This window comes from Ammodytes marinus (assembly GCF_949987685.1).
Source record: "Ammodytes marinus genome assembly, chromosome: 13".
Lineage (NCBI taxonomy): Eukaryota > Metazoa > Chordata > Actinopteri > Uranoscopiformes > Ammodytidae > Ammodytes > Ammodytes marinus.
Window position 1 is genome coordinate 19,313,654 of NC_137217.1, and position 23,970 is coordinate 19,337,623.

General features: G+C 40.6%; 2 protein-coding genes across 2 annotated transcripts; both read left to right on the top strand.

The window, feature by feature from the left end:
• Positions 1-261: 261 nt before the first annotated feature.
• Positions 262-2,519, top strand: acbd7 (acyl-CoA binding domain containing 7). The gene is made up of 4 exons (XM_080038810.1): positions 262-357; positions 1,140-1,257; positions 1,358-1,420; positions 2,083-2,519. The coding sequence occupies exons 1-4, from the start codon at positions 349-351 to the stop codon at positions 2,154-2,156; spliced, it is 264 nt and encodes an 87-aa protein (XP_079894936.1). The 5' UTR covers positions 262-348; the 3' UTR covers positions 2,157-2,519.
• A 9,571-nt stretch (positions 2,520-12,090) lies between these two features.
• Positions 12,091-23,970, top strand: crot (carnitine O-octanoyltransferase). Its single transcript, XM_080039800.1, has 17 exons — positions 12,091-12,190; positions 13,051-13,177; positions 14,501-14,625; positions 14,734-14,915; positions 15,203-15,327; positions 15,439-15,547; positions 16,016-16,109; positions 16,234-16,359; positions 16,482-16,583; positions 16,715-16,798; positions 16,891-16,998; positions 17,105-17,235; positions 17,318-17,441; positions 17,544-17,622; positions 22,195-22,288; positions 22,604-22,723; positions 23,100-23,970. The coding sequence occupies exons 2-17, from the start codon at positions 13,060-13,062 to the stop codon at positions 23,218-23,220; spliced, it is 1,842 nt and encodes a 613-aa protein (XP_079895926.1). The 5' UTR covers positions 12,091-12,190; positions 13,051-13,059; the 3' UTR covers positions 23,221-23,970.

Here is a 23,970-nt window from a genome sequence, read left to right on the forward strand (position 1 = left end):
GCCTACTTAAAATTATATTAAAGTAGCCTACAGTACTACTATTTTTGGTGTGTGTGTGTGTGTGTGTGTGTGTGTGTGTGTGTGTGTGTGTGTGTGTGTGTGTGTGTGTGTGTGTGTGTGTGTGTGTGTGTGTGTGTGTGTGTGTGTGTGTGTGTGTGTGTGTGTGTGTGTGTTTGCGGTGACAGTCAGCCAATCAGCTCCTCCGTAGCCCTCCTCTCCCTCCTCTGCAGGGTTCTCCCTGGCCGACATTGCATAGATCAGCTGTGCTGCAATTACAGCTGCGCCGACTCGTCCAGCAGACAGGGGAAATAAATTCAGCTACAAATCGACGCTGCATCTGCAAAAAAAATGTCACAGGTAAGACATTAACTGCAACTAGTTTTAATTTTGTCCAGCGGTAAACTGGAGATGTGGGCCAATTGATGATAGCTATGAAATGATTGTGAATAACGGTTTTACTGGTGATGTGTTCATGCCATACGTGGTGATGTCATCCATCTTTGACAGTGGGATAATACCATAGTCGGCTATATAAAACCAAGAATAGCGAGTCTGAACACGTTTATCCTTCTGATGCTGCAGCTCCAGTTAACTTGGGCCAATGCACGCAGAATGCTTTAAATAACAATGAAAAAAAAGTAATCAAGCTTTAGGAATAACAAACAGGATCTGTCTCTCATTTGACCTGCTCATGCAAACCCATTTTAACTATAGGCTTCATAGAACACGTTTAAGAGATTTTTGTCTGCATTTTAAATAATTTGAAGAAAAGTCCCACACTTAGAGTTTGGGAATTTTCGGCTAACCTTTGGTCTATCTGTCCAGCAATGGGCTCAATCCTTTTGTAAAGCAGATTATTCAATTAGGCACAAAAGCACTGGAGTCTTGAATAAAGGCCCTTTGTATGCCTCCAATTTGTGCAACAATAGGTTACCCGGGTTCTACACCATGGCTAGAATACTAAGGCTATACCTGATTAATATGCACAATCTCATATTCTGGGTTTACTGATGACACACTACTTCGGCGCCAAATGCCTTTTTATTCAGACATGGGAAACTCTACGCTTTGAATATGTCATGTGAAATACCAAGAGTGACTTGACTGTTTGTTTTCTGTTCTCCATCCGTCATTTGCAGGCAGAGTTTGAGAAGATGGCAGAGGATGTGAAGAAGGTGAAAACAAGGCCTTCGGACCAGGAGCTGCTGGACTTGTACGGCCTTTATAAGCAGGCAGTTGTTGGAGACATAAACACTGGTATGACTTGCTGCTTCCATGGTATGACTTGTGTCACTTCCATACCATGTCCACTATAATCTGAACATTTTCTATGTTCTGCTTGCTTTCACAATTCTAGAAAGACCAGGAATGCTGGACTTAAAGGGAAAAGCCAAGTGGGACGTCTGGAACTCAAGGAAAGGTAACAAGTTAGAAATACTTGTAGGTGTAAAATAGCATTTCTTTGAGCTAAACACTATAAACACTAATATCAGCATGCAAACACATTCACAGGATAATGCTAACATGCTGATGTTATGTATATTGTGTATATACCAAGTTCACCACTTAGTTGTACAATTTAGCTATCATATGCTAATTAGTGCTAAACCTATGCTCTGCTGACGTTGAGTGGAATGACATTAGTTTTGCAGTTATTTTTTTCATGAGCAAAATAATTGGATTTAAATTTGGACCAAAGGTATTACAATGTATCCGGAGGAGGACATTGGAATGGAAAGTATGTTTGTTGAATTTCATGGCAATCCTTCACACATCTGTTAAGATAGTTCACTCAAGACCACTCATTTCATCCTACTTATGGCAGAGGTAGAGGAGAGGTCAGGGATTCACCAAGGTCAGTAGGATACATCCTCTGGGCAAATATGAATGGAAATCCATGTAATAGTTGTTCAATTATTTTTAAGTCTTGACCAAAGTGGTGGACTGACCACTTTGGTCCACTGATCACACTGAAAACAGCAATGGATCGTCTATAATCTGTTAAAAAAATATCGACCGAGGAACAGGTATCAACATAGTGTGTTTTAAATGCAAATTCTTTGTATTTACAAACTCTTTCAGGAACGTCCAAGGACGAGGCCATGTCAGCCTACATCACACTGGCAAAGGAAATCATCAGCAAATATGGCATGTAATGCTTGCCAAATACTGAAGAGGCCGAATTAATGAAAAAACTACCACAGTCTACTAGCCTACTCACTGACAAAAAAAATGCTGCTGTCTATGTTACAAGTAGCCTTCTGCTCCTTTATGAGTCCTTTATGATGCATGATAAAGGGTAATTTCAAATTTGCTGTGATTTCTTTCATGGTTTGTATTTTTTTACAATGATGTTTCCCGTTCATTTATACAATTGAATAACTTCTATGCGTCCTTTTAAGATGAAAATTACAAAATTTGTAAATTGCTATTTTATCTAACATATGTTATCTATTGTTTTAATCCACTTGTCCACAGTAGTTTACTGTATACTGTACATGTGCCCTTTGATTCCTAATCAAAACAGGACAAACAAATTGCCGTCAAATGTGAACTACTGCACAGATTTAAAAAATAAAACCTGTTTATGTTCGTGTTTTTGTTGTTTTTGTTTAGTCTTACCTTTGATCAAAACGGGAAGGACAAACAATAGAAACACATTTTAATGTACATAACACAGTTACACAGCATAAAAACATTTGCTCCAAAATGACCATTCAGTTGAATGAAACTTTTAACCTTTGTGAAGGGATCATTCATTGAAGGACTGTATTAGACAACATTGGTTTAACTCAACGCTAAACGCTTAGCCATCACTTACTGTAGATTGGAATCATGTTAGAAAATAAGAGCCACGTGAGGGCAATGGTGGACTCAGGCTGTCGAGTGGTAGGGGGGAAAAAATACACACACACACATTTATGATTAAACTCTTCCAAATGTTAAGATTAAATAGTTTTATTATGTGACTCAGATGTAATGTATTAAACCCCTGTAATAAAACACAGGAAAAATAAAACAATTTTAACATTTAGAGGCAAATGGAGTCCCAACTAGTTTCCTAGCATGTAGGGCAGCCTTTATGACCATGTCATCAACTAGAGGCACCCTGTTTTATATGCACGAAAAATCATCTGGTCAAAATGTACCCAGCCCGGGTCAATATAGCACGAACACGATACTTGGTTAATGACGCAATGGAATGGTACTGGGTGTTCTGACCCATTGTTGTTGTTATTTTTACATTACTTTTGGGTTCCTGAATCAAAACAATCATTCTGTTTTCTTTGTGTGCATGGTGTAAACTAAATACCATAACATGGGTTAAAAGTAGAAAAAAAAAGTGAATCTTTCCTCTTGGTTGTAACTAATGGGCATGGTCTACTCTAAACGAAGAGACATAGGCTATATCTAGGGTAGTCCTTGTTTGGCACTGCTGTTGATAATTGTTTACAGTGGCATTGACCTTTCGATCTGTTTGTCTCAGTGTCTCAAATGCCAAATTTCTCTTGAGGAACTTAACAATCTGTAGCCTGTAGCATGCACCCGGACGCCCTAATATGAGAAAAACCCTCAGAAAGAGCATGAGGAAGAGCGACATGTGGTTGGAAATAAAATGGATGTTTTGTGTTAAGAATAGAAAAACAGTAAAATTACATTATGGACAATCTGGATGACAAAATATAAACATAAATTAAAACTGCGAGCAGTGATGACCGGGCCCTCGCACCCCCGTGCTGGACGCCGTCCCGGCTGGCCGGCCTTGTTGCTCCGGGCGACCGCGTGAGAGAATGCGCCGCAGCCTCCTCCTCTTTGGAGCGTGCGGCACACCTGTCGCCGGAAGTGCGGAAGCTGCCGCAACACGCTTGATACGGATGCGAGGACGTCCTCAGGCCTGGGCTCTTACCAGGCGGGTGAAGTTTGGAGCGCATGGGACAGTGCCATGGACAGTGCAGAGCGAAATTACAGCGACTTCCTGTTTCGTGGCGATGACGCCGAGAAACTACGAAGGCCATGGAGCAGATAGAACCGGCTTCGCGTGTTATCATGGTGGCTGTCTAGACCTCTCTGAGCAGCTTTGAGGTTGATTTGATCAAGTGTGTAGGACTTGGAGGTAAATAACCAACATGCAATATTTACTTTGCCCAGCAGGTGGCGCTCTCACTTTTTCTTAATATTATTGTTTGCGCTTACTCAGGCCTTGGATCTCATTAAGCATATCAAATGTTGAGAAGATCAGACTGAGGTTGCTTTCCGAATCGCATACTTTTTCTTTTTTCTATTCTACATACTACATCCGACGATAAAAAGAATCTTGTTAGGATGCAGTAGGCATACTATTGGGACATAGGCTACTTTTACTCTCTTATTTCATCATAACATTGCTCCTTGATCTTGCCTCTTGCTTTTATATCCGTCGCATCCCCGTTTGTTTTCATATGGAGGCTTCGTCGATGTTACGTCACTTCCCGTGCGCACTGGATTGTGGGTCAGAATCGCCCAAATAGGATGCACTTTTCAACACTAACAATCTTGGCCGCATGAAGTAGGACATCCGGGTACTTCTAACCATCCTAAATCTGGCCACAAGAATCGGGACATCCTAAATCTTTTTTCTACATACTATATAGTAGAAAGTATGCGATTCGGAACGCAACCAGAGTATAGTGGAGTTACAGCTACTTCCTGTTTACTGGCGAAGACGCCAAGCTACGGCGAAGGCATTTTGAGAGGTGGCTCTCTCACTTTCTATGAATATTAGTGTTTGGGCTTCCTCAGGCCTTGGGTGTCATTAACCATAACACATTTGGAGAAGATGAGACAGAGTATGGTGGAGTTAGGCCAACTTCCTGTTTTTTGGCGAATATTTAAAAATAAAAGTCTTCCTGTTGATTTGGGGCGGGGCTTCAAAAGGCTTTTCTGTTTGTCCTGGGATTTTACATTGCTATATGAAATATTGTGCATCTAGGTGTAACACAGCCTGAGTTATGATTAATTAAAGGGTTCGTGAGGTCTGTTTTTGATGTTTTTTGGCAAATGACGTGTCAGTGCTGCAAGACGGTGGTTTCCGATTAAAACAAGCTTTCGGGTATATCATCTTCCATGTCGGAGGACATACCCTATCATATTTTTTTTGCACAAAAAGTTGTTATGTGTGCACTTTACTCTGCAATCCTGCAAAATATGTTCCTGCTAGGAGTTGTGAATTTTTGAACATTGTGATGATTTTCGAGTCAGAAATTCACATATTTCAAATTAAAAGACTTCCTGTTGATTTTGGGGCGGGGCTTCAAGAGGCTTTTTTGTGGGGCCTGCAAAGATACATTTGGGTTTTAAATTTGGTGCAGCTAGGTAGGAGTTATGATGAATTAAAGTTTCATGAGGTCCGTATTTTGTGATGTTTACATCAACTTTGACCCCCAATAGCTCCCAGGTACTACTGTGATTTTGAAATCTTTCCGCAATTTAACATCGGGCAAGCGTCTTGAGTATTTGAGAAGTGGTTTGACGTCCCTGCCGTAAAAACTCTAGGGGCCAATCATTTCCTTTCCTATCGAGATGACCCGGAAGTACTCGGCGGATAGGTGATTCGAATTCTCAAAATGTTTAGGAAAGGCATAGGAAAGGAGCCTCGATTCATCCTTTAACCCTCCTTTAGCATAGGTTACTGCGGACCAACCTATGCAAAAGGAAAGGAGATAGTGGTATCCCATAATCCTTTACGGCGGCAAGATTTAAAGCAACAGGCCACCGCCGGAGTTTACCGACTCTACACGAAAACGAACGAGAGGTAAAACAGAAGAGAGGAGAGGAGAAGAGAGGAAGGCTAAAACAAAATCCCCCCCCCCATAAAGATAATAAAGAACTCATTAAAGACCAACATCATAAGTTATTTTCGTAGCACATAATTTACACCATAAGAAAATAAAATACAAACTTCATATTTAATGAAGTACAGCCCCTATCTCACTGGGCTGCGACTGTTTGCGACAAGTTGGAGACTGCATTCGCAAACGAGTCTCTAAACTGTCTCCAAACGTTCGCGGAGGTCTCAATTTCCTTGCATGAGTCGCAGAGCCGCGCAGTCCTGTCGCATGAATTTTGAACATGTTCAAAAAAAGTGTGCGACAAATCAGTCTCAAAATAGTCTCAGAGTCGTCGCAGGTGTGTCGCACGCGTCGCAAACCCTTCTCAATTTAGTCTCCGCGAGTCAGAAAGTGCGAGAAGTGTGAGACAACTTTGCGAGTGTTTGGCGACATATGAAACTAAATTGCGACTGCTTTGAGACAAAAATGAGACTGACATTCCGTTCGTGCCACACTCGCCAGACGTTCGTGAGACATAAATGCGACCTCCCGGCAAGGACATTCGCAAACGTGTCGTAAGTAACAACTCAGTGAGACTGCAAGTGCAAATTGTCGCAAATTGGCATATTTTGTCACAATTTTGTGTCTCCACCTTGTCGCAAACAGTCGCAGCCCAGTGAGATAGGGGCTGAAACATCAACATAAGTGTAGCCTCTTTTTATTCCACATGTGAATTGGGATATATGCGAGTGATTCTCACTCTGATGGCGACAACCTGATTAAAATATGAAAAGAACGCATGGATCAAACGAGCGCTTGTTGTAGTCAATTTTCGGAGAATAGGCTAGTGTAGTTTCACGCTAGTGACTCACGTCAGCACTACTCGCCATCGCGCAATGACGTCGGTTAGGAAAAGTGGAGTCGAATTCATTTGAAACAGTGCTGTCTTTTCCTATGTTCGATAGGAAGCACCTTTCATATCTCCTTAACCCCGATGACGTTTAGGGGTTAAGGTATAGGAAAGGAGGCTTATAGGTTAGGAGATTGGACTATTCGGATTGGCCCAAGGACGAGTTCGTCGATATGTGAAAATTTGTAATATGGCGATTTTAGGCACTAAATCCAAAATGGCCGACTTCCTGTTGAGTTTGGCCCAGGACATAAAACTGCATTTAGGTGCGCCTTGGGCCAATACATGTTGTCCTAAAATTTCAGGCTTCTAGCCCAATTTGAGCTAGCCTGGTCCAACCAGACTATCGTACTTCATTTCATTTGTACAGAAGGTCTGGAAGTGCTGTAATTGGCAAACGTTCATTCACTTGGAGGCGGGTGTCTGTCGAAGTTTAAAACTATTGGATCTGCCCAGTGCCACTCTGGATTAGCCAACCAATCGCATCACGTTTGGTCGTCACGTGTGTCATGAGCCGGCTTCTGACGGTGCGTTCCAGTTGGACAGGGAACTCGGAAATGTCCGACTTCACTACATATTGTAGTCTATGAATCTACCGGTACCTGGCAACAGTAACTTGTTAGAGCCTAACGTTTAGTTATTTGGACGAGAAAGGTTTTAGGCATCCATACTTTCGCGAGCAGATGCACTGGAACACAGACAGGTCGGAACTCGGAACTACCAAGTCGGAAATCTCCTTCTTCCGAGTATAAAGGAACGCAGCATTCAACTGAAACTGGAGCGCGACTTCGACGTCATCGTTCTCAGCCACTCGCTCTGTTCGCTGATTGGACGATTGTAAATTCTCCGGTAAAACTGGGAAATGCACTGTACACCCAGACTGACTACTGAAGGGAAAATTTAATTTGGCCGGAAGTAGGCGGGCGGGCGGAGTCAGGCTAAATTTGAGCATGCATTTCCTGAAAAACTGTTTGTGGCCACATGGGGCGCCGTTTTTTTGGCCCGGTCTCGAAACCAACGATAAGTTGCAATTTTTTGCAGGTCTGATGGGTACGCCACATATTTTCAAATTATGCATGACGGGAAGGGGGTGAAAAGTGCCAAAAACCATTAAGAAAAAAAATAATAAGAATCCTTTGCATTTCAATAGGGCTTCGTTCGCACCGGTCGGTGCTCGGGCCCTAATAATTGCAGCATTTATGAATCCTGCTTGACCGTGACACCAGGGGCCTATCCGAAAAGTATTTTTTGCATAGGAAATTTCCTTTCCTATCGAGATGAACCGGAAGTACTCGGCGGATAGGTGATCCGAATTCTCAAAATGCTTAGGAAAGGCATAGGAAAGGAGCCTTGATTCATCCTTTAACCCTCCTTTAGCATAGGTCACTCCGGACCAACCTATGCTAAAGGAAAGGAGATAGTGGTATCCCATAATCCTTTACGGCGGCAAGATTTAAAGCAACAGGCCACCGCCGGAGTTTACCGACTCTACACGAATACGAACGAGAGGTAAAACAGAAGAGAGGAGAGGAGAAGAGAGGAAGATTTAACTCGGCTAAAACAAAATACCCCCCCCCCCTCCCCCATTAAGATAATAAAGAACTCATAAAAGACCAACATCATAATAGTTATTTTCGTAGCACATAATTTACACCATAAGAAAATAAAATACCAACTTCACATTTAATGAAGTTACTGGGGGCAGTTCATTTCAACATCAACACAAGTGTATAGCCTCTTTTTATTCCACATGTGAATTGGGATATATGGGAGTGATTCTCACTCTGTTGGCGACAACCTGATTAAAATCAATATGAAAAGAACGCATGGATCAAACGAGCGCTTGTTGTAGTCAATTTTCGGAGAATAGGCTATAGTGTGTAGTTTCACGCTAGTGACTCACGTCAGCAATACTCGCCGTCGCGCAATGACGTCGGTTAGGAAAAGTGGAGTCGAATTCATTTGAAACAGCGCTGTCCTTTCCTATGTTCGATAGGAAGCACCTTTCGTCTCTCCCCGATGACGTTTAGGGGTTAAGGTATAGGAAAGGAGGCTTATAGGTTAGGACAGGGGTGGCCAACCAGTCAGAGACAAAGAGCCACATTTTTTACTGTGTTACTGCAAAGAGCCACATCGTACACACGGGTACACACAGTGGCGATTCCAGGAAGTTTTGACTGGGGGTGGCCAATGTGGGCCACAGAGTTAGAGTGGGGTGGCCATCGCACCCCTGAATGAATAGCATGTGATATGCTGTACAACCAATTCAAAGATGATTTATAATCCCAAATGCCCAAATCATGTTAGTATCCATTGTAATGTTTGTCAGAAAACTAAACCCCTGAAGGGGGGTCTGGGGGCATCCCCCCCCAGAAGATTTTTTTGTGTTTTTAACATGTAATCTAAGCATTCTGGTGCATTCTGGCGAAGATAATAAAGGAAAAAGTCAATATTTATTTCAGCTCAGATGAATAGTAAAATTAGCAAGACAACATAACTTGCTAGCACCACTAGCTTTTGACCAAATATCTTGCTAAAAAAATAAACCTTTATTTATGAAAGTCTGCCCTTGCTAAGAACATGTTACACTCGCTAACTACAAACTTTAATTTTTTTATTCAGATTTCAAAAATCTGCTGGGACACGTGCCTATACACATGCATGGGTGGCACGCATGTCACAAGCACACTTATGCTGTTTTCAAGACCTTTGCTGACCAGAGACCAGGGGCCTATTTCAGGTAGCTGGTTTTGAGGCAACCCAGAGTTTGTTCGCTCTGAGTTAGTGGAAACTCTGGGTTTTCCGTTTCAGGTAGCAGGTTCAGCGCAACCAAGAGTCAGTTACTGCGGCAACATACGCCATGGGTCTAACCTGCTGGATAGGTGGTTAGACCTACCCTGAGTTTGTTTTCAGCTCCGACTGAAGAAAGAGTGTCACTGTCACACGCGTCCCTGTACAGTTTGAAGCAAAATCACTCCATAGAAATCTCCATCGGGATGTTTTTATCATTTCCTGATGATTTTACGTTTGACCGATCATTTATCTGATCAGTAGCCTTGTTCTCAGCCCTCGGTCCGTTCATATAGGCGGCCACCTTACACATCGTGACATGCTCTACATTCAGATTAATAAACCTATTTGTATTGTATGCTTTTTAACGTCTGTGCCACTGAACAGATTTATGTCAGGTGGATTCATGTAACGCTGCGGCTGCACGCGATTGTTACTGTTCACTTGTGCGATCCTAAAGTCACGGACGAGCATCGTTAAATAGCCTAATATGAATATAAAAATTATATAATAATTTAAACTGTGATCACTTGAGGAAAATGAATCTGGTAATAAATCAATCAGGCTCTTCAATGGAAACTGTCACCTTATGTGTCAGACGTTAATGTCTTTCACTCCCCATTTAAAAGAAGCGACCGTCTGTTCTGTTTACTGCACAGTGGGCTATTAGGCTATAGCTTCCTAACATATTGTACAGCGAATATAAAACACTGTCAGAAATGCTGTGCTGCGCCAGCTTTATTACTTTACTGCTGATATGCGTAACTTTTTAAAATAGACTATGGCTTCTCATACGGAAGCGAAATGATTGCTCTGTTTTTTTCTGAATTGCCGAGGAGATTAGATCAGAGTTATGTGACAATATCCCCGTTAATTCTTCTCCATAGGCTACCATAAACTCATTCGTTAATATTTCTAACTCCAGTGGGAGTAGCGGAGAAGTTTTTTTTTTTTTTTTTTTTTGAGAAGTGGAGAAGTGGGAGGATCACGCATTTGTTTCTTCTGTTTCCATGGTGAATCATGTTATCAGCGATCCATTGACGATGGCTTATATGCACACGCTCCACCCAGAGTGAACACGCTCAGAGTTGATTGACCCAACGCTGATCCACTGTTCTGAAACCGAAAACCCAGAGTTACTCATCAACCCTGCGCTCTGAGTTGACCAACTCAAAGCGCAGGATTAAACTCAGAGTATGTAAAACCAGCTACCTGAAATAGGCCCCAGTTCTAGTGGCCACAGTCCTACCATTAATTTAGTAATTGAAAATTGCAAACTGATCTCATATCAGTGGATTGGAGTGTTTGTGTGATGAACTTGGCAACTACCTATCAAAAAAAGTTAAGAAAGAAAAAAAAATACATATCATCTCTGAACTAGGATACATATCAGGAAAAAAATTTAATTAAAAAAATAAAATGAAAATAAAAAATAACATTTGAACTGGGGGGGAGGAGGGGCGTTTTTATTTTCACGGGGAGCTTGCACATGCATGCACAAGCATTATTTATTAAAAAAAAACAAAAAAACAGGGGGCCCCACACTAGGACTTGAAACGGGCCTCCAGATCGTTAAGGCCGCCCCTGTGATAATGACAGGACTGGACTCCTACAGTACTAAAGACGACAGGGCAGTCATTTTCAACAATGAACATTGTGTGCACTGCCTCACACACAAACTCTCAGTTCAACCAAGTCCACAAACAAAAATATAACAATTTAAAATAGCGTTTTTCTCTTACTATGCATGTTGCTTTGTGGGACTTACTTTTAGCATGGAGAGAGCTGAAGTGGCGCCGAAGATTTGAAGCCTTGAAATGCGCAAATGACACCTGGCATATAAGGCAGAATGGCCTGCCATAACGTTCAACAAAAAATATGAACTGTCCCACTCTGTTTCGGAGCGAACTTGACACAAATAGTTTACTCACGGAAAACCTCCCTCCAAGCTGAGCGGGCAGTTTTATGTTGCGTCCGCACCAAACGTTTGCGAACGTTATGTTGCGTCCTCAATTAAACATTTGCGAACAGGCATACACATAGGGCCTACACATTAATAAAATAAAAAATGAAATAATAGACAACATGTAAAACGAACGTAAGAGCCGCATGAAACGTTTGCGAACATGCACACACATAGGCCCACACAAAAAAAAAGTATAAATAAATAAAAAATAAAAAAATTATAATCACATAATTTGATATGAACTGAAGAGCCGCACGAAGCTGGGCAAAGAGCCGCATGCGGCTCGCGAGCCGCGGGTTGCCCACCCCTGGGTTAGGAGATGGACTTTTCGGATAGGCCCCAAGTCTTGCCAAACATCTTCACCATGGGGAGAGCTGAAGATAGAAAATACAAGAGTAAGCTGCAGGCGATATGTGCAAACAAATAGGGGTCTTGTTTCAAGCTGCAGTATCTCTAGTATGGCCTCTAAGTTAATGCACCTCTCACCCTTCTGCAGTACAAAGACTAACTATCAATGCCTCATTATTTAGCTGATAAAATGTAGGTCAAATGCCGTTGCCCGCGCATGCGCAGTGTTATCTTCCGGGCTCGCGCTGAGGCAGTCGTTAGTGGGGCAAAGTTGATCGAGATTGCAGCAGCAGAAAACAACACACTGAACTAAAGGAACTTCTGCTGTGCGTGGGTGCAGCAAGCTAAAGTCAACGCATCCTGAAGCAGGTGAGCTGCCAAACGTACTGTGCGTAAAAAGCAGGGAAGTGAAGTTATTATTTATTTATTTGTACATCAAATGTCACCTCTGTTTGTTTTTAATATAGCGTCGACTCACAGTAACCACTACTAACGTTATAGCTTCACTGGAAACCGTTAGTCCCGTTTTGATTTGGGATGAACGATTAAAAAAGCTTATTTTCCTTATGTTTTCAACATGACGGTGAAGGTTAATATTGTGTTTTCATGTATTAAACTAGGCATTTATCAAGTCGTGTGGTCAATAAAAGGGAGTTTACAGCAACACAGCCTTGAGCATTTTAAAGTTGCTGTACTTCATGCTCCACAATGTTATCAGGTCATGGTTGAGAGTAACAGAGGACCCAAGGTAAAGTAGCCTACGTTGGGTTTATCTTTATCATAACTCTGTTTTTATGATGAGGATTTTATTATGCAAGATAGGCTAACTTAAAAATTACCTCACAGATACAACACAGTAAGCTATGAAAAGGTAGCTCAAATTGAAGAAATAGGCTAGATGTACAAGGTGTGTAAAACGTTTCACATTTGTTTCAAGACTATAGCCTACATTTTCCTGAAAGTAAACAGACATCCCATAAACAAGGTCTGTAAAAAAAGATACCGACTGTAAAATCCACCATTATGATGGGTTTTAAAGCTGCAGTGTTTGCTCCTTAGGTTAGGGCTTGTCGCAATATTTATAACACTTTGATTGATAATAAACCTTTTTATAATTGTTTCAGCTGTGGATCCAAGCTGAAGGAAGACCAAGCCTGTCATTCCTGTTTAACAAGGCACATATTATCCATACCAGCTTCATGTCCCTGTAACATTTATTTCTTATACAGGCAGAAGAAATGGCTGATAATAATTTGTCAGCGACTCTGTCAGAGCGGACCTTCCAGTACCAAAGCAGCCTGCCCTCCCTCCCTGTCCCGGGACTACAGATCAGCCTTGGGAAGTACCTGGATGCAGGTAGGGATATGTAGAATAGTTGCTTTGTACAACCTACTGCTGCAGAGTAATACTGTTTTTGAATTTTTTTTATTACTTTAAATAATAAATAACATTTACCCTGGCCTTAACAGCTCACTACTGTTACTGCAGTTCATCTTTATGTAAATATTTACGGTTAGAGGAGTGTTATAATGGGATTTTGCCCTTTAGCCTGGCAAAGCCCTTATCTTTGGTTTAACTGGATCCTGGGGTAATTAGGTAACTGTTAAGCCAATAAGTACAGACTACTGACAAATTAAAGGAAAAATCAAAAGAAGTGTCTTAGTCAGGTGTTGGTTCAACATGTGCTACCACAACAACTTCACTGTGCCTTGGCTTTGATTATCCAAGTCACAGGAACAGGATATAAATGTTTCATCATAAGATAAAAGTTATCACTTAAAACAACTTTTGATGATTTGCGATGACTCTTTCACTCAGTGACATAAGTCACTGTTCCGAACCACTATAGCCAGTTGACCAGTCTTTGTGACTGAATCTACTTCCAGCCGTGCCCTAGCAATGAACCCTCTTTTAAAGTCACTTAGATATTTCCCTCTGGCCATGTTTATTCAAAATCAGAATCAACTGGCCTGCTCAGCATTTGAATGCCTCCTGGTCGACGAAAACTGAAGGCTGGAGGAATAATATTTTCAGGTTGTCTGTACGTATTTACATCTGTCCGGGACAAGTTTCTCAAATGTGAACTTTGACTCGAGGATACACTGATAAGACTTTGGAGGTCAAGGTCACTGTGACCAGCATCGCTTTAAAGGATTTTAGTTCAATTTAGCACAAACTCACACTTGGACTCGATTGTGAACTGAATTAGATTTTCATACGTTACTGCGACATGACATATTGGGAGGTTGTATTGTCTGTTTTGTATTGACATACAGCAGAACAACAACAACAATAGTTAACAAAGTCGTATTGTATGCCTCACGGAGGCACGTAACAAGATTAGATGTCCACTGATTAATCTTACCATACCGTGAACCTGTGTGGAAACATCTGCATTTGTTATATATCTCCACCTATCCAAGTTTTCCTTTAATCTGAGTTTATATGTTCCCACTGATCTTGAATACATCATAGAATATAACATCAATATCGAAATGCAACACTTTATCTCCCTAAAACACCTTGCTTAGAGGTGTTGCAACTTTTGCTACCATGTATCAAATTCTAAATGTTATAACAGAACACACATACTAGTGTGTCAATAAGTGTTTTAACATGCATGTTGAAATGTGTTTTTCATATTATCTTCAATTTGTACACTGCCTTGTGTTCCATCAGTTCAGCCATTTGCATCTGAGCAAGAGTTTAAGGCTACAGTGGACATTGTGAAGAAATTTCATGCAGGCGTTGGCCAGGAGCTGCACCAGAAATTGCTGCATAGAGCCAAAACAAAGAGGAACTGGGTGTGTAATTGAGATTTACATGTCTTTTTTTTTTGTTGTTACAGATGTCCTCTTTTGTCATGGATGATTAACTTAGTTGAGTGTTTATTTTTATTTTTTATCTTTCAGTTGGAAGAATGGTGGTTAGACGCTGCGTACTTGGAACTCCGAATCCCCTCTCAGCTGAATGTGAACTTTGCCGGCCCTGCACCCTACCTGGAGCACTACTGGCCTCCTGAAGAGGGAACAAGTCTGCAGAGGGCCAGCGTTGCCACATGGCATACACTACAGTACTGGAACCTAATCCGCACGTAAGTCTTGTTAACACACATTTTTTACATCCTGTATTTCTAAGTTGAGTTGAGCAGAAGTTTCTCTACTTTTTTTAATAAATTAAGTTATATATGTTTTATCAGGGTACCCGCGGGGTTTTTAAAAACATTGAATTTAATATTCTCAAAATGAGGCCTTAAAAGTATCGAATTTCGCTGCAAGTATTGAATTTCCTTAACAAAGGTATTTTAAATGCTTGAAGAGAGGTCATTTTGTAACAAATTTGTAATTATTATTATTATTATAATTTTTTTGTATGTTATAGTGAAAGGCTGCCTCCACAGAAAGCTGGCCAAACTGCATTGGATATGGACCAGTTCAGAATGATGTTCTGCACCTGCAAAGTCCCTGGAGTAGAGAAGGATACCATTTGTAACTACTTTAAAACAGGTATATAAAAACAATGTTCTCTGAACTTCGGACACAACAGCATGAATTTTAGCCCACTTTCTCAGCCTGTATGTCACCCTTATGCAATGTGCCTTTTGTGCTGTGTCGCAGAGAGCGAGGGTCCGTGCCCCTCTCATGTGGTAGTGATGTGTCATGGACGGATTTTCAAATTTGATGCAGTCTGTGATGGACAAATCCTCACTCCTCCAGAAATACTCAGGTAGTGATTACAAAGAAGTACACAAACCGCTTAAGAATAAAACCCAAATGTGAAACCTGCTACCCAAGGGAACAAACATGTTGTTTATATCTTTAATAATTTACATGAAAAACTTAATTTTTTTTGGTTTATCCATCATCCATTTTCTACTCCTTGTTCAGGTTGCCCTTATTAAATAATTATTTCAACTATTAATGGGATACACTGCTAGGAGGGCCCTGAAAAAAGGGTGATATAATGATATCAAATAATAACGGCTATATCGTCCCTACTGGTTCTGCATCTTACTTTTATACTTTGGCCGATATGATTGTAACACTGGGTTTAAATTGCATTGTGTTTTCAAGGTGAACCCTGCAGAAACCCCATAATTAATTCTTGGAGCATGAGGAATCATAATTAGCTGAATGGAAAGCACCCAGGGTTGGATGTTACCATGATTTATTGTATGTGTGTTTACATGTGCAGGCAACTGCGCTATGTGACAGAATGCTGTGAGGGGAAGCCAGAAGGAGCTGGAGTGGGTGCTCTCACCTCAGAAGAAAGGACTCGTTGGGCGAAGGTAGGGGTGCTCACATCTTGAGACTTTCATTTCAGAGAATAAGATCTCAAACAAATTATGGAATGTATGTGATAATATTACCAAAAGCACACTTGACAATCAGTAACATTTGCGTTGCCTGCAGGCCCGGGAGCATCTAATAAGCCTCGATCCACACAATGAGGCCATCCTTGAGACCATCCAGAGCAGCGTGTTCGTCATGTCGCTGGATGAAGCAAAACCCTACTCCACTCCAGAGAACTACACAAATGTACGGGCGGCACAATGCTGAATTATTTATGATTTCATGACTGACTATTCACTGGCTGTTTATTTTAAAAGAAGAAAAGATGTGGGTCCGATTTTATGTCTTTTTTTCAATTCTGATCAAAGGTGACCCTGGAAGCTCTTACAGGAAACCCCACCATCCGCTGGGGTGACAAATCGTACAATTCACTCGTGTTCTCAGATGGCACTTTTGGATCCACTTGTGATGTGAGTTTGTATGTGTGTGTGACCCTAAGGAGTTTAGAGACACTCTAAATTACTATTATTTTACTGTGTAAAAACTTAGCTTAAGGGGTAAAATCCATAGATTTAAAAACTCCAATCTAATTGTTTTGCAGCATGCACCATATGACGCCATGGTGCTGGTGTCCATGTGTTGGTATCTGGACCAGCAACTCAAAGCTGCAGAAGGAAAATGGAAGGTAAACATTGACAATAACTTTGGGTCTGTACTTAAGTTGAAATTATTCTTGTTACTGACATCCAGCTTTAAATGTATGTTTGTGCTTTTGAGGGCTCAGACGCAGTCAGACCCTTACCTCCTCCTGAGGAGCTGGTGTTTAATTTGGATGAAAAAGTCCGCCGTGATATCCGCCATGCCAAACAACAATACCGGGAGTCGGTGAGCCACTATTAAACAACACACTATACTCGAAAAACCCTGATGCGAAATGACTTGTCTATAGTCACAGCTGTGTGACTGTCTACTCTGTCACTGGTTTTTACAGGCCCAGGACCTGCAGGTTGTGTGCTACGCCTTCACAGCGTTTGGAAAAGAAGCCATCAAACAGAGGAAGCTGCACCCGGACACCTTTGTACAACTAGCAATGCAGTTGGCCTACTACCGCCTGCACAAACAGTATGGACAGAAATTTGCCTTTACTGATTTTTAGAAGACTAACAGGTGATTGACCCTGAGTGTCTCGTCTTACCCCTCTCAGGCCAGGCAGTTGTTATGAGACAGCAATGACTCGCAAGTTCTATCACGGCAGGACGGAGACGATGCGACCCTGCACCCAGGAGGCTGTGAACTGGTGCAAAGCCATGATGGACCCCACAAGTGATGTGAGTATGCATATGTCAGAAGCTCCCACACTGTGGCAAAATCCTACAAAGAAATGAGGAGGGGGAGGCAGTCTTTGCATTTTTGACATGCATTTCTGTTAGGCTAATACAAAGAGAAGAGCCCTGCTGCTCGCGCTCCAGAAACACAACAATCTGATGACTGAGGCCCAGGAAGGAAAAGGTATGTTTATTTATTTTATTTATTTATATGTTTATTTAGCAGGGACCATGCACAGCTCATTAGCAGTACCAGAGTTAGCTATTAGCTCATTTTCATCTGTAATCCCTGGGCAGGAAACAGAGGATAACATCTACCGTATTTTCCGCACTATAAGCCGCACTGGACTATAAGGCGCAGGTGTTATAATTAGTGCTGTCAGTTTAACGCGTTATTAACGGTGTTAACGCAAACCCATTTTAACGGCGTCAATTTTTTTAACGTGCGATTAACGCTCTTTATGGTCTAGGAAACGTTGTGGTTTTTTCACAAGCTGTTGAATCAACTAGTAATGTTAGAACAACTGAAACACCACAAACATTTCTCTTTCTGTGACATCACAGAAAGAGAAATGTAGGGTTAGACAGTGAGACCATAAAACACTCTTTCTGCCTTTTCTCAGGCTAGGATGATCCGATTTAATTTTTTTTTTTTTTTGCACATTTATACTTCATAGGATCTCCGAGTTCAATACACCTTCATATTCCAACCGGTGAAGTAGGCCTTTAATTACTGCACCTTGTCCCTCATGCCAGGCTTTTTGGCCAAAACTAAAGCTCAGGGGTATTCAACTAAAATTCAAATAGGTCCAGTTAGAGAAAATGTCCTCAAGCAAAGGTCCGGAACATCATAATGTCTAACTTGCGTTATGATTCAGTGTGATATATAGTGAAGTAGCCTAGTAGTTGTATCAACGTCTGCATGTAATTAACAACTGACTGTCAGATCAATATAGAAAGAACAATTCAAAAACATTTCAACAATATTTATTCTCACTTTTAAATAATTATAGATATATAATACTGAAGATATATGTATTATTTAAGTGACTCAACTGAAACTAATCTCTTCATAGAGAAGGGCTGCATTTAAAAATAAAATTGTGAAAATAAATATAATAATAATCTTAAAATAAAGATAAAATATATAGGGGAAGGTGGGGTGATTTGTGCAACTTTTTACTCAAAGTGATTTTAAAGTCAGGCCTTGACAGTTATGTCTCCAACTCAAATATGTACATATATTTCAGGATGTTGTGCATCCCTGGCAATAAAAACTTTGGATCTGGAATAAACTGTTTAAGAAATATAGCTTTCGGAAAAAAATTGTCTTGTCGCATTGTGTCACAATGACAAAGTCACCATCATCATCTTTCTGGCCATCTGAACTCTCATCAGTGGTGTCGTTAAGTGGAATTGAGATGTCACCCTCTTCTGAGCTACTGTAGACAATCACTTTCTTTTGGTGACCAGCGTATACAGCCATGCCACTGGCACAACTCTCAGAAATGTACTTTGCACTAGTTGCTCCGTGCTTGTGGAACCAACTGCCACCTGACAAATGTGATTCCCCCTACATTTCTGCCTTTAAATCAAGGCTCAAAACCCATATGTACACCCTGGTGTTTCCTCCCCATTAACCTCTGCACTACTTACTTACCTCTGCACTACTATCTGTGTTTATGTGGATGTATGGGCTTTACGTCTTTTATTTTGGTTATTGTTATTTTACCTTCATTGTTTACCTACTGAATGCACTATGTACAGCACTTTGGACAGTGCAAACTGTCATAAATGTGCTTTTATAAATACATTTTACTTACTTACTTACTTATAACTCACCCAGGCCCTTGCGCACAAATCACCCCATCCCCAGAATTTTGGATAATAGGCATGATGCAGCAATTTAGGGTTGACATTGTGCTAACTATATAGACTCAAAGTATAGCATACCAAAGCACTAAAACATGTGTCAAATGTTTTCAAACGTGTCTATAATTGTTCAGACACAATAATCAAAAAACCTTGATCATGGAAATTTTACTTTGAAAGGCAAAACACAGTTTTTTGAGCTTAAATGTGCTTATATCTTATTCCTTGTGTCTCCCTTCTTTACAGGATGAGTCAAATGGATGGCTCTTCTTAAATATGTGGTCACATTTCCAATTTCTTCCACGGTTTTCTAGAAACAAGGGGTTTTGCAACTTCCAAAATGCACAAATCACCCCACCTTCCCCTAATTCATTTTTGAAAAATTAAATAATTTTGAGAAATATTTTCAATGTATCATTTCTAAACTTCACTATACCTACTATGTTTGTTTAACATAGTAATCTCCCACTTTGTCTAATACTGGATTTTTATTTTGCAATTTTGAAAAGCTCTGAAAAAGTGACATGTCAGAAACTAAACCCCTGTAGGAGGGTCTGGGGGTTTCCCCCCCAGTAATTTTTTTTGTGTTTTTAGAATGTAATCGGAGCATTCTGGTGCAAATAATAAAAGAAAAGGTCAACATTTAATATAGTTAAGATGAATAGAAAAATTAACAAAACAACATAACTTGCTAGCAGCCAGATAACTGGACTGAGGGACGGATGACCACTAGCTTTCGCTAATGTTAGTGGGGGCTACTGCCAAATATCTTGCTAAAAAATTAACCTGTATTTATAAATTCTGCCATTACTAAGAATATGTAAAACTTAAAATGTAGATAATTGAAACTACATACAAATTTTTTTTTTAAATAATGTTTTTCCTGTTGCTGTTGTGGGCAGTAGATGCAGTGCTGCTGGCGATTGGTGATTATGTCAATCTTATGTCTGTGTCATTCACACATAGGTCTACATCAGGGTAATAGAGAGTCCACATGATTGCACCTTGACCGGTTTTCACCAGTCTTACAAAAGGGGAAAAAACCATAGATAGTAAATAATAGGAAAAAACTCAGCTGTTGATCGCTCGTTAACTCGCTCGCGACACACGGAGCCGGTGAGCGAGCGGGCAAGCGAGAGAGAAAGCTGTCTCTCACTCTCCTCCCGCTGTCTTTCTCACTCTAATCTGATTTATTTCGCTGAAATTCTCGTAATTCTTGCACTTCTCTCTGTCATCTCTCGCATGATAGCTCACTGTCTCTTTGTCTGTGAGCCAGCCTGAGCCGGGAATGCACAGATTCGATTGGCTGCCTGAGTAGCAGGAGGCGGGATGGCTTAACTCGAAAGCATTTCCTGATTCGCTAAACCAGTACCGTAAAGTCTAGAAAAGCTGCGCCGGTCAAAATAGAAGCGCCCCGTCAAAATTTTAAATACTTAAATAATTGATTGACTACAGGTCCGGGTCCGTATAGGACGGCGTCTGGGTCCGGACCCGGACCGCGGTCCGCCTGTTAGTGACCCCCGCTCTAGAGTTTGTCTGGTTTGTGTCACGCAACAAGTCGCTCATGAACAAATGTAACTATAGACAGAACTTCTTGACATTTAGATTACTTGTTTCACAATCTATGGCAATATAATATATACAGTCATGCCCTATTCATACCCCTGGCAAATTTTTACTTAAACTTACTTTTATTCAACCAGCAAGTTTTTTCTTAATTGGAAATGACACAGGCCTCTCCCAGAATATAATAAGACGATGTACAAGAGGCATCATTGTGAAAAAAAAAAAATTCAGCTTTTATTTAGATTTGAACAAAAAGTGGCACGTCCAGAATTATTCATTTATCAATAATCAATAGAAAAAGCCTTTATTGGCTATTACAGCAATCAAACGTTTTCTATAATTGCTGACCAGCTTTTTGTATGTCTCCATTAGTATTTTTGCCCTTTCATCTTTAGTAATGAGCTCAAACTCTTTCAGTTTGGAGGGTCTCACTGCCATCACCCTGATCTTTAGCTCCCTCCACAGATCCTGAATTGAATTCAAGTCAGGACACTGCTGGGCCACTTTAAAACGTTAATGTGTTTTTGGTCGTTGAGTACAGAGATCGCTGCACCCTGACGCCGTTGCGCTCACACTGTATCACCAAACTATATTTTCCCTGGTCGCCACTTCTCCAACGGGTACTTCGGCGTGGCCGCAGTGATCTCACCGTGTGGAGTTTATTTTTCCATTTCCCTTTCAGTGGTCGATTGCCACTACCGCCTTCATGCACTCAGTAAATTATCATTAATTCAGGGCGTTTAAATGACTATTTATGGGTAAATATGGGCGTGACGTGAGCCCGCAAAGGCTGCACCACATTTAGAGTTGATTGTGATTTATCAAGGGAAACAGGCGTAGGACGTGAGTGCGCACTGTTTTATAAATCCGAATATTTTTGTTCGCACTTACATCCTGAGTTTCTTCCGTACGGCAGCTTCCACGTGAATCCCACGCAAAGCTTTATAAATGAGGCCCCTGGTCTACATGCCTAAATGCATTGAACTGCTGTACCTAATAAAGTGGCCAGTGAGTGTATATACACAACATTAATTTCCATCACAAAGTATTCATATATATTTAAGGTTTTAAAAAAGTATATTTTTTCAATAGATATTCCTGGGCATTTTTTTTATAATTTTATCGGCCGATTAGTCAGATTTTCTTTTCTGCAATTAATCTGCATCTGCCCCAACAAATCCATTTCGGTCCGGCCCTGTCTACAAGAGCAACAGTCACTGGATAATTAATCTTTGTAGGTCGAGGTGTTACGTGTTGTTTGGACGTTACTGCTGTGTGTCCGATAATAACTCATGTTATTTTGTGGCCCTGTTGGCAGGTTTCGACAGACATCTTTTCGGGTTGTATCTTATCTCCAAAGAGGAGGGCCTTCCCACTCCAGAGCTCTTCATGGATCCACTCTATGCAAGGAGGTACTATCTGTTAATCTATTTAATCATAGCCTTCAATTAATGATCATGGCAGGAAAAGCACAGGTTTAACTAATAACGTTAATGATGTCCTAGTAAGACAATATGCACAACTGGAGATGGGTGAAACCAATAGGAATGAATTTATCACGTTTGCCCGGGTCCTCCTTGAGGAATAATTTTTTTCAAGGTATACTGTATGTGCACAAAAATGTGATTATTAAAGTGACGGTTAAACAAATACTGCTGGATCATAACTGATATTCTAAAAAAAAATGTTTTCCTTCTGCCTGTAACTGAGTTGTATTCGGTCAACAGTGGTGGTGGCGGTAACTTCACGCTGTCGTCCAGTCTGGTGGGCTACACCACAGTCCTGGGGGCTGTGGCTCCCATGGTGCACCACGGCTATGGCTTTTTCTACCGCATCAGAGATGACAGGTGGGTAGACAAGACATGAGCACGTTTTCTGGTTTCAAATACTTCCCACAAACTTCAGCAGCTTGCGGGAAATTACACCTGAAAGCGGGAAAATACACCTGAAATACAAATGTAAATCTAAAAACGTCCACTATTCGAGGCAACATCAAAGCTGCTTCTCTTAATTCTTTAAAAAAGTTTCAGAAAAAGTAAAAATGTTCGTCAATCAGCAACAACTTCATTCTAATACATTTTCCCCATCATAATAAATGACATTTTCCTTATTTGCCCAGTGTACTTTTCGTATTGAGGCTAAAGGAGTGATGGAATTAATTATCACATTCCTTGCATTTTCAGCAGAGTCGCATCCATACAACACTTTGTTTTTTCCCTCCAGGATTGTGATCTCCATTTCAGCTTGGAAATCTTTCCATCAGACTGATGCTGTGTCGCTATTCAACAGCTTCTCTAGCTCCATGCACGAGATACTTCACCTGGCCACCACATCTCAGCTATGAGCACTCGCACCAGTTTATCGACAGCTAGTGATAGTCATGTTTGTTCTCAGCAAAGATCAATGCAAATTTACAGAATCGATACTGCTAGGTGATATTCACTGTTTTTGGCATTTTATAAAAATCAAGTATGCTTCCTGTTTCTTGTAGAAATAATTTTTTTAGTAAGAATTCTTGTTTTGGGTTTATAGATTTGTGCTGATTTCCTGATTTTTCACAATTCTAGTATTCTATTGAGAATGTTTTATTTTAAATCCGGACAGTATTAATCCACATTTATGAAGTGATTTAGCTAGATTGACTGTTGGCCTTCAAATACCTTTAATTATTGGCCATTATTGTGTTGTATGTTATTGGCAACAATTTTTTCAACCCCGTTATGGACACTGTGGCACCTGTCTGAATATGATTATAAAATGTATACTTAAGAAAAACTACATTGGTGTACTCTTCAGATGTCCCTCACACTAATAATATATATCTCTACCATTAATTTCGGTATTAATACCATTAGTTTATGGCTGAATGTTCACATGACTGTTTATTGGAATGACTGCAGTTAAACATTTTCTCTGCATTTAAAGGCGTACTACTCTAACCTGTGATTGTTGACAGATTGTTAATAAGATTGCACTTCCTTTAAATATCAATATGAAAAATAGATCTATGTTTAACTCTGAACATACATATAATTTAAAAAAAAATAATGTATGTGATTGGGAAAGGTAGTTCAGTTGAATTAAAATTGAGAGA

Bases quoted from the DNA above. Each gene is read 5' to 3' on its own strand.
- acbd7 (XM_080038810.1), top strand. The intron at 1,258-1,357 runs GTATGACTTGCT...TCACAATTCTAG, and splicing joins TGTTGGAGACATAAACACTG to AAAGACCAGGAATGCTGGAC. The intron at 1,421-2,082 runs GTAACAAGTTAG...AAACTCTTTCAG, and splicing joins CGTCTGGAACTCAAGGAAAG to GAACGTCCAAGGACGAGGCC.
- crot (XM_080039800.1), top strand. From the start codon at position 13,060: ATGGCTGATAATAATTTGTCAGCGACTCTGTCAGAGCGGACCTTCCAG. The intron at 15,328-15,438 runs GTATATAAAAAC...GCTGTGTCGCAG, and splicing joins TTGTAACTACTTTAAAACAG to AGAGCGAGGGTCCGTGCCCC. The intron at 15,548-16,015 runs GTAGTGATTACA...TTACATGTGCAG, and splicing joins ACTCCTCCAGAAATACTCAG to GCAACTGCGCTATGTGACAG.